We start from the raw sequence: 10,040 nt of genomic DNA, 5'->3' as shown, positions 1-10,040 counted from the left end.
TCATGATATTTTGACTTGGAATTGAAGAGCTGATGTCAAGATAATTCAGAGATCAGCCAACCATGTTGCGGATGCTATGGTAAAGTTTGGCAGTGAATAATATCTCCCAAACTGAGTTGTTGACTTGTTGGAGCCTTGGGAGGGCTGCTGGTTTTTAGGAAGCCTTCCTCTCCCTTTTGTTTTCTTTGTTTTCTTTTCTTTCTTGTCGAGTCACCAAAAAAATCACCAATATGCATTTGAATGCCATTAAGTGGTAAGAAAAATATTCTTTTAGAAAAAAGATCTTATTTTAAATTTGTGTGCTTGGTAAATTTTTTAAGCAAAATTTTAAAAATATTAAAAAAAATAAAAAACATTTTAAAAAAATATAATTCTCATTTTTTTTCAAAATATTTTTTTGATGTTAAAAAAAGATGTTTTAACATAATAAATATACAAATTAATACTTTGTTTTATTGTACTCGGACATAATCGATAGTTAAAAGCATAATTTTTATGAAACATCCAAATGTAAAATTAAAATTTTTTTTACACCCTTACTTTCTTCTCTGCTAACTATCCTCTTGATTCTTTTTTTTTTTGGTCGATAGATTGGACAACCTCCAATTCTAAGTACCCCAATGAATTGGACAACTCCCAATCCTAAGTACACAATACACACCAACACATTTCTCACATACTTACCAATTTTTTCTTCTCGGTTGCAGCTGATAAGACTCGAATCCGAGACCTTTGAAATAGGGAGAGGGCGAAATGCCATGTGAACTATGGTTTATTGGTTCTTGAGTTGCAGACATTGTCAAATGAATGACAACAACTATCTATGTGCCTGAAAACTTTGTTCTCGTAGCATGAATTTACAATATTTTCTTGCCATCCTAGTAGCTTTTCTATTCACATATTATTTATTTATTTTTAACAAACAGACACAATACATCAATATTACTCTCTTTTTTATCCTTTAAAAAGATACTGCATAATCTAGTGGGAGATTGAGGGTTAATACCGGAAAGGACATTTAGACACCAAATCTCTCCAATTCCTATTTAAATATAGTAAATATATAGTAGATTATTATTATTATTATTAAATTCCGATGTCTTGCCCATTGAAATTCAGTTAAAACAGATTACTGTTTAAGGATATTCTGTCTCTGCCAGGATTAAACGGTAAGAAAAATTACAGCATCCTCAGTGGTACATCAGCCTTAAAATTGAGAGAGAACTTGCGCAACACATGAACATATACCACATTTATTTTGCTACAAATCCAGGATGAACACATTTCCTCAACTATCTTTGGATAACAGGTTAAATTTGCTAATAATATATACATAAAATGAAGCCTGTGCCACTCTAGGGACATTTCAAGAGCAACATCTTGAAGTTCCACTTGATTCTTCAAAATCCTTGACGTCAAATACCAATATACATTACATTTGAAGAAGATTATTCACAGTAACTGTGACAGAGTTTGTTCTCTGCAAGTCCTGCAGTATCAAACTAACTGTCATTTTGTATGCTCATACAAGTCTTTACACAATTGGAAATTATTTCATGATGCAATCACATAATATATTGCCCCCAATAAAAAGAAAAGACAAATGAAAGAAAAATACCTGGAATATTATGTCATCTGGAATATGAGGTAAAACCTCCCGAACAGTTTCGGCCATAGCAAGAATATTAGCCATATTATCATTTGCAGATTGTGAACCAGTTCTTCTATGTAAGCTACCTGATCCTCCTGACGGCCTCTCACCTACAGAAACGGTAGGATTACTAGAAGAAGCCTGGGAGGGATTAATAGGCCAGAGGCCCCAGGAAGCATCTTCAAAGGCACCCTGGGCATAGGTTTCTCCCACAGATGTTAGCTGCCTCATCATCATTTGAACTCTTCCTAATCCAACCGTTCTGATTGTTGTAGATGATGGACCAGCTCCATCAATACCCTGATTTGGCCAAGAATGCAACCAGCCTGAGTCCAGTCCTGCACCCCTAAATAAGTAAAACTTAACTCAGCAAAAAGTAGTGCATCATACACCGAGTTTGTAAGTAAAAACTAAAAAGGATTATGAACCATTATTTTCCTTTTCATGCATAATATCCAGAAGAAAGATGTTCAATAAAGAGATTGAATCACACAGATGTGTTTGTATTACTCCCAATGGAGACAAATGAACACGCTGAGAAATCTGTCTTTGCATTACAAAGGAGAAAAAAAGGAAGTTAGGTATTAAAGAGATCCAGCTGCTCTCCCAGATACCAATTCCCATTCTGGGATATTCCCCTCCCAATATCTCTCCCCTCGAACATTCTCTCTCCTATTAGTTCCAAAACTCATCCTCACCTATACTTTACTCAATAACAATTATGTCCCCTTTGACACCAGCCACTCTCTACCCTTCCTAACATGTACATAACGCTACATGGGACTGGGAATTACTAACGATACTAATATCTGGGGCCATAAAGAATTTATATCATTTTGTCTTCTGCATGATAAATTCTTTGAAAAAATATTGTATAAAAAAAATTATAGTAATATGATGACAAAAAATAGGGAGCTTCAATATTCTAAATGAATGCATCCATTAACACAGATTTAACAGTTCAGAACTCACACTTTAACAATAAGGATTTTGCTAACAAGTGAAACTTGTTATGAATAAAAAAAATAGTTTTCTTATTTTTTTTTTTAAAAAGAGAAAACAACTTTTTGACGTTCTGTGCATTTAATATCATTGAAAAGATCAGAACCTTTTCTTTTCTATTTAAAAAAAAATTACTTTTGAATTCTTAACAAGTATCTTAAGAGACTTATTAGTTATTAGCAAAGCAAAACCCTAACAATAAATAACAGCCAGAAGTAACAGAAATAGAAGACCACAAAGCACTGAGTGAAGATATAAACCTCCAAGGGACATTGTCTGCCAAGTTTGGTATATGATTGGGATACAATACTGCAGGCATGGTATTTCTAACAGAGTTTTGCCGATCCAGTCCTGCATTTGTATTGCGTACCAGTTGCTCGTCACTAGATATTCCCCCGACATTGGAGCTTGTTTCATTTTCTGACCGGCCCGGAAAAAGAGGCTTTCGGCATGTGGGACAAGTATACATTTCAGTCAGGCCTTGATCCAACCTGAAATCAATTTAGCAAACAATAGTATCTAGCAAAACTCAACCAAATAGAAAACAGAAATAAAAAATTCAACCAAAGCATACCAAGATCTCAAACATGCAAGATGGAAAAGGTGATTGCAGTTTAACCTTTTTGCCTTAGCCATGGATTCCTAACATTAACCCAAAAAAAAATGCCATTAACATGTATAACCAAAACAAAGATAACCCCAAGAGTAAGAGGTGACAAATTCGCATACTCTACAAATAGCGCATTCATCATCATATGCTCTTAACTCCTCATCTGTCGCATCAGGAAGAGCAGCATTAAGTGCTCCTAGAGCTATCCTTAACCTATGGAAGCTTTTTATACGATTTATAATTGCACCAAGCAATGCCTGATCAGAACAAGACAAACAGATACAAAAAGAATTATTTGTAAATGTCATATTTTCATAAGTAGAATTGATGCAGGATTAAGAATTACATATTTACCCGTATGTTTAGGAACAACACTGCGTCTACTAGATGAAAAGCCATCCCATGAAGACGCCATATGTACAGGTAATGGCCAAGTGCCATTAAAAATGTTGCCATATCGAGGAAAAACCCGAAGTTCCGAATAAGAGTTCCCTTCCATTCCAGTAAGACACCTGCAGATGCACCGCTTAATAAGGAAACTAGAACTACATTCACAAAAAACAAAAAGTTGAAAGGTAAACAATAGATATTCAAGAAGGAAAATACAATAAGGACAAAAAAATTTCACAATAACAGGATTATTTTACCTATTTCAACCATTTATATGGACAGCAACAACAATAAAAATAAAAATAAGAAACAGAACTAAATATTCTGAACCAGAGGAAATAAAAAAAATAAAAAATATAAATGAATGAGTGGAGGCAAGACATATCCATCAACTCTAATTAAGATAAAAGAGGTGTCAGGTGCCTAGAAGTTAGAAAGATGTATGTAAAGGAGGGATAAATATGAAAAAAAAAATATCATTTTCACTCCTCTGAGTGCAAATTTCTGAGATAAAACCTCCACCACAAAGGGTTAAATTGTCTACATCCAAATGGTCACTTTTTTATTTCAAAAGATAGTGTTTCACGAATATGCACTTTCAACAGCCACATTCCCAAATCCAGTCCCATAACCTGATACATCTCCCTCTTCCCGCTCCACTCCTTCATCCACATCCCATGCCACCAGTCCTACCTCCTCTGTACCTATTCCAACTACAGCCACACCTATCTCAAATCTCCTCTCCTTCATCTCAGTCCTCTTCTAATGACATCTGTAGCAATGTGCCATATACAACATGGTTTGGCCTACCTGATTGGAGAATAATTCTCGCAAATTTGAAGATAGACTTTCAAAAGCAAGTTTCTATGAGACAGGGTTACTCTTCGACCCGTTTTCCAGTGTCTGTCCTTGTACAGATCATCCTAATGATTGGTCTCCTAGTAGTGAAAAGCCAAAATATTCTTGTTTGGACAAAGTGGTAACATTAATGCTTTGTTATCATAAACAATAAAATAAGGAAAAGCAAGGTAAAGAAGATACCAACTTAATAACATTGCAAATTAGTCATATAATTAGAACATCCAAGATGTGAATCAGAGATCCAATATTTTGTTTAAAATAGAAAGAAGCAAATTCAGGATGACTGCAATCATGTAGATGCATTATTAGAAGTTTAAAAATCAAATTTAAATCAAAACTACCTGCTGTTAGTGTATTAAACAATTTAGGCATTTGGCAATCACTGCTGTTGCAAGCTGAATGAGGAAGCCATATGTCAAGGAACTGAAATCCATGCACCAAAATGGCCTACATTACGAAATGCACAAAACAGTATCATTACACCAATAGCCACTGCAAACGTCAGAAACTAGATGAGTGAATCCCAAATCTGCCGTGATACATACTAAGTAGTAATACCTGTAGGGTCTCAAAAGCAATACTTAATGGCTCAAAGAATAGTAACAGATGCAGAGAGGATGGATCACTTCTATATACCGACACACAAAACCTTATCCTAGGAGAATTTAACAAAAAAAAGCGTCAGGAGCATTCTTAAAGCAATAAAATTACAATAATGATGTTAATAGTACTTGGTTTAGCATTCATGGAAATTATATCTAAAATGGCTCCAAGGGCAGAATAATCATACTACAAATCCAGACAAGAAAAGCATGAACTCTAGATTGTTGGCTCCACAGAAATATATATTAAGAGACTAGAACCAGGATTTTATCACGATGCAAATCCAAGAAGCAACATTAACAATAATATATATATATATATATATATATCTATATATAACCTGCAGTAAAGATTCACTCATCCTATTCATAACCAAATTCTCCTAGTAGAGTTTCCCTTGTAACAAAATTTAAATTAACCTTCAGTTGTAACGTTCTATCAATTCCTACTACAACCAACCCAACTATTACTGATTCATCCCCCACCTTCCTTTCTCTTAATGGTTAATAAGAGATTCCCTATCCGTATGTTACATCCTTGAAACATAGAACTAACACCTTCAACCAAGCATTCCATAGTCTATTATGCCTCAACAAAAAAGAAACATGAGCAGTCAAAGCATCGCAGTGAGTACAAAATATGGAGATGCTGATGGATCTGTCAAAAGATGCAGCATAGGAAATTCATAATCACAATAAAGACCAACTCTACCAAGGTACTCTGCCATGATTACCTACCAAGAGGAACCATGAATGACTTTAGATTTGATAAACAATTGAGCAATTCATGCAAGTTAATTTTCCATTTATATGATCAATTAAATGTAAAATGCTGTCCTCACTCCTCAAATGCCTCATTGCTACCAATACCCTCCTAATAACAAGGGTGTTAAAGAACCAACATTCTTGTAATTAACGTTAATCATGACAATCATCACAACCATGGTGATACTATGAACAAGAATATCGTTCTAGAGGTGCAGAAAGAAAAGAATACCAGAAAACATCAATGAAGAAAACGAATAACAATGCTGAATATACACGAAGATATGTCCAAGGTGTCACAGATGGAGATGCATTCAGCCGCTCCAAACGATCTCTAGCCAAAGCTTGAAACATCTAAGCAACATAACAAGTGAATGACATTCTGTTTTTGTTTGCATTTAACAAAAGTCAATGGACTTATTTACGTTTCATCTCTGATAAAACAGACCATACCTTTAAAGAACAGAGCACAGTCAGCCATGTTGACCAAAGACCAGCCTGATATACTGTCGGTGGCACAATCAGTGGTAGAAATGTCCCCTATTCATCCACCATCATGAATAAATAACACTTAAGCAGCGACAGATATAAGACTTATCAAGTTCTCACAATTCGTAAGTTATATAAATGCTTTTCATAATGTGGGTAGCCCAATTCAACTACCTCCATATTGTCACAATCTGATATTGGAACAATTTGAGTCTAAGGAAATAGCTAGCACTAATTACGTATTTTTCAAACTATGCACGTTCTTATTTAAACCACAAACCTATGCAAGGTGCAGCAGTTAAAATTGGTGTCGACACTTGACAGCATATACACTGTTGACTTGATGCAGAATGCTAAAAAATGGACAAAGTGAAAAAGGGATAAACACAACATTGAGCTCAAGTCCTCTAGACAATGGAAACTAGGTTCACAGAGAAAGAGACACATACTCAGAACCTCAACCTCCTTTTTGGATCCTCCACAAAAGCCATAACTTCCACTGCATCAAAAACTACACTCTCCCATCCATCACAACCATGGGTAGATTTTCCATGTCCGTTGCTGATGTTCACCAATGACCCCTGTTAGTCACACTACCGCAAGTCACATCTTCCCCTGATAGTCCCACTACCTCAACCTAGTCCTATCACCAACTAACTTTCTCATTCCCATTTTTGCCATATGTAAGTTTCTTTTTCTATATCCACGACTTGACTAGCAGGCGTCCCTTACACCGTTGTTTCATGTGCGAAATACCACTCTAATATTATCTCAAAATTTGCCCCAATATAATTAGTTTACCCATCATCTTTACTACTTTGTCAAATCAAGATTCTCCTTTTCCTGGATCTTCAAAGCTGGTTCCACTCGATTAACTATATCCCCTTACCATTTTCTTAGCAAACTGGTTATTAAATCTCCCACGATAAAATCCCTTTCAGGTTGGAGATGATCATCGTCTCCAATCCTTTTTGTCTTTGCCTCCTGTACAACCTTCTTGACTTCAAAATTGTAAGACATATTTCTTTCATGTTCAATTCACTTCTTGTCCTACATGTGATGCTTTTCTTTTCATCAAACCTTCATTGTATTTCATTATCCAATCAAAAGCTACAACCTCACATCAAGTAGAAATCGAGGACTGCGACACTTCAAACGTTGATACAAACCATAAGTCTAGTCATCTAGAGCATCTACCACTGGTAGTACCATCTCAAATTATGCAGTTCCTTCATGCTCCACCTAGATGGACCACATATAAGAAAAAACCCTATCCTTCAAATACTAGAATGTTCTTCCCGTGCCAAAAACTCCAATTCTGCCACTCACTCCCACATTCCATCTTATTCATATCTATTTAGGGATCCAAACATCGGGATTCTAACACCAATTAGTAGGAGCCTAGTATTCACTCAAGTATCAATGGAAAGAAAATTTTGTATTTATGCTAACGGAGGAGTTGAAATCTAATGAAGAATTCAACCTTCGGATCATCTATACAAACATGAAAATCTAAAACAAAGGAACAATTCGATGCATATCATAACAACACAATTCATAAGCTGAATAAACAGAGAGAATCTGAATAACCTTATAAATAATATAATTAACGAGTCGTTCAATTAGTTTACGCGTTTCAGAAGAATACAACTCCGTGAAGAACATAGCCTGCAAGTAACAACAACAACAAAAAAAAGTCAGAAACAAAAAAAAAATCACCGACGAAATCAGACACAGCGTAACAGCACCGATTAGTTACAGAAATGAAATAAAAAGATGAATTAATCATAACTGACCATCACAAAATTGAGGAACTAAGTACGGAGTGGGAAGTAGAGATGGAATTAGGAGCGAAATTGAGTTAGCGAGGGAAAAGAGGATTGACCTAAACTGAAGGCAGTGGCCACGGCATACACCGAATGTGTTGATATTCAAAGAAAGAAGGAAGGAGAGAAAGAAAGGAGGAAGCTCACGATCTTTGCTTCAGAGGAGAGGATGCTTATTGCGTATTTGTTTTATCATATTTACAATTTAGTCCTCAAGAGTAAAAAAATTAGAGTAATTATCTAAACCAATCTATAAATTTTAAAAGCAGATATTTTTAGGTGAAAACTCGACTTCACATGAAGTTGATATCGAATAATCATTAGATGATTGAACTGATTTGACTAAATTTTTATCCAATAACTCTTATTTATTAATTTCACATAAAATTGATTTGCATCTAAATTTTCACCATATTTTTATTAAGGGTTAGGAACGCAGTTATGGATTTTTAGGCCAGGACTGTTTTTTCATTCTTACACACGTGAACACTGAACTATTATGTGTGAGTTCATGTGCCAATTCAATATTTTTTGTGGTAATTACTACGGTATTTAAAAGTTATAAAAAATAGTTAAAAATTAATTTTTAATTTTAAAAGAATAAAAATAAATAATTATTATTATTTTTTATTAGTGAATATTATAAAAAATTGACTGAAGACTATTATATATTTGATAAAAAAATATTAAAAATTAATTTAAATATTAGTTTACATAATTAAATATATATATAAAATTATTTTATATTAATAGTACATTAAAATTAAATTCTTATATTAAATATGTCAATACTTAATATTACTAGCACTTGCTACTATTCTAAGAAAATAAAAATCTAAACATTAAAAAAAAACAAGTAAAAGAAGAAACTGACCTTGAGACAAAGATTGATAAGAATGAAAACATTGATGAAGCAATTCGCCAACAACCCAATGGTGGTGGAAAAATCAAAAGGCAACTCATCAATCTTGGTAATATTATTACTATTAATATTAATATTATTATTATTGTCTAAGTTAATTATTCCATCAGAAATGAGTTTGTATAGTGAAAATTCTGAGCAGAAGTGCAAAGCAATAAAGCTTAACACTGTAGAAACCCCAGAAATTGCTATGATCCTCAAAGCCATTGGTATTATAACACACCATAATGCACCATTTCAAAATCAACTTATTATTAAAACACACCATCACTATTTCTCACAATTTTTATTTCCAACATAGCTCTCCATATATACATACAACCTATTACAAAGAAAAGGAAAAAAAATTAGTTAGCTACAATAATGCTACACTTTTTTTAATTAAAAAAATTGCAAAGTTGAAGAAGAAACTAATTTCAATTTTTTGCAGTATTTGATTTACATTTTCTAACATTCACGTATGCATTTTTGGAGAAAAGAAAAAAAAAATAGGGAAATTAATTCACCTTCCTCGTCAATATATTATAGCACATCCTCTATTTTAATTTCGAGGTTTCTAAAAAGATTATTGAATTTTCATAACATGTAAATAAATAAATCTAAGAAACCAATATCAATGAAAACCCAAATCAATTGAAAACATCACAAGGTAATTGATGATGAGGAAAACAAATTTTTTACCCAAAATGGATAAATTCATAACCACTATTCTGGTAAATTAACAAAATGAACAGGGAAAGAACCTGATTAAATTGATCTATAGGATGACAGTGTGGAAATGAGGTTTGGGGTTTCTTCGATTAGCATTCACATCAAGATAGATCTAGGGGAGAATAAAATTTTCAGAGGAAAAAAAAATAGAACTATTAGATGATCATAGGAATATAATATTTTTTAAGATTTCAAAAGCATAACAAGTAAT

The 10,040-nt window shown here is 33.7% G+C and overlaps 1 protein-coding gene across 3 annotated transcripts; it reads right to left on the bottom strand.

Annotated features, from left to right (window-relative positions):
• Positions 1-1,129: 1,129 nt before the first annotated feature.
• On the bottom strand, positions 1,130-9,364 carry LOC107471903 (E3 ubiquitin protein ligase RIN2). Of its 3 annotated transcripts, none has more exons than XM_021133760.2 (12): positions 9,071-9,364; positions 7,961-8,038; positions 6,335-6,421; positions 6,114-6,235; positions 5,073-5,169; positions 4,856-4,961; positions 3,618-3,775; positions 3,383-3,520; positions 3,228-3,295; positions 2,914-3,144; positions 1,619-1,997; positions 1,130-1,489 (listed from the first exon to the last, which is right to left on the bottom strand). In XM_021133760.2, exons 1-12 carry the CDS (start codon positions 9,323-9,325, stop codon positions 1,433-1,435), a joined length of 1,776 nt encoding a protein of 591 aa, XP_020989419.1. In that variant the 5' UTR covers positions 9,326-9,364; the 3' UTR covers positions 1,130-1,432. The 3 variants fall into 3 exon arrangements, with proteins under 3 accessions (XP_020989419.1, XP_015946921.1, XP_015946919.1); XM_016091435.3 differs by lacking the exon at positions 9,071-9,364 and adding an exon at positions 8,256-8,405; XM_016091433.3 differs by lacking the exon at positions 9,071-9,364 and adding an exon at positions 8,167-8,381.
• Between the last annotated feature and the right edge of the window lie 676 nt (positions 9,365-10,040).

The sequence above is a fragment of the Arachis duranensis genome, chromosome 10, assembly GCF_000817695.3.
Source record: "Arachis duranensis cultivar V14167 chromosome 10, aradu.V14167.gnm2.J7QH, whole genome shotgun sequence".
Classification (NCBI taxonomy): domain Eukaryota; kingdom Viridiplantae; phylum Streptophyta; class Magnoliopsida; order Fabales; family Fabaceae; genus Arachis; species Arachis duranensis.
Note: the sequence above shows the minus strand (reverse complement) of the source record. Positions and strands in the feature narration are given on the sequence as shown.

Excerpts from the sequence above, each read along its gene's own strand:
- LOC107471903 (XM_021133760.2), bottom strand. The coding sequence starts at position 9,325 with ATGGCTTTGAGGATCATAGCAATTTCTGGGGTTTCTACAGTGTTAAGC. Across the intron at positions 5,170-6,113 it reads TTCTTCATTGATGTTTTCTG|GATAAGGTTTTGTGTGTCGG; the intron begins GTATTCTTTTCT and ends AAATTCTCCTAG. Across the intron at positions 4,962-5,072 it reads TTGCTTTTGAGACCCTACAG|GCCATTTTGGTGCATGGATT; the intron begins GTATTACTACTT and ends TTCGTAATGTAG.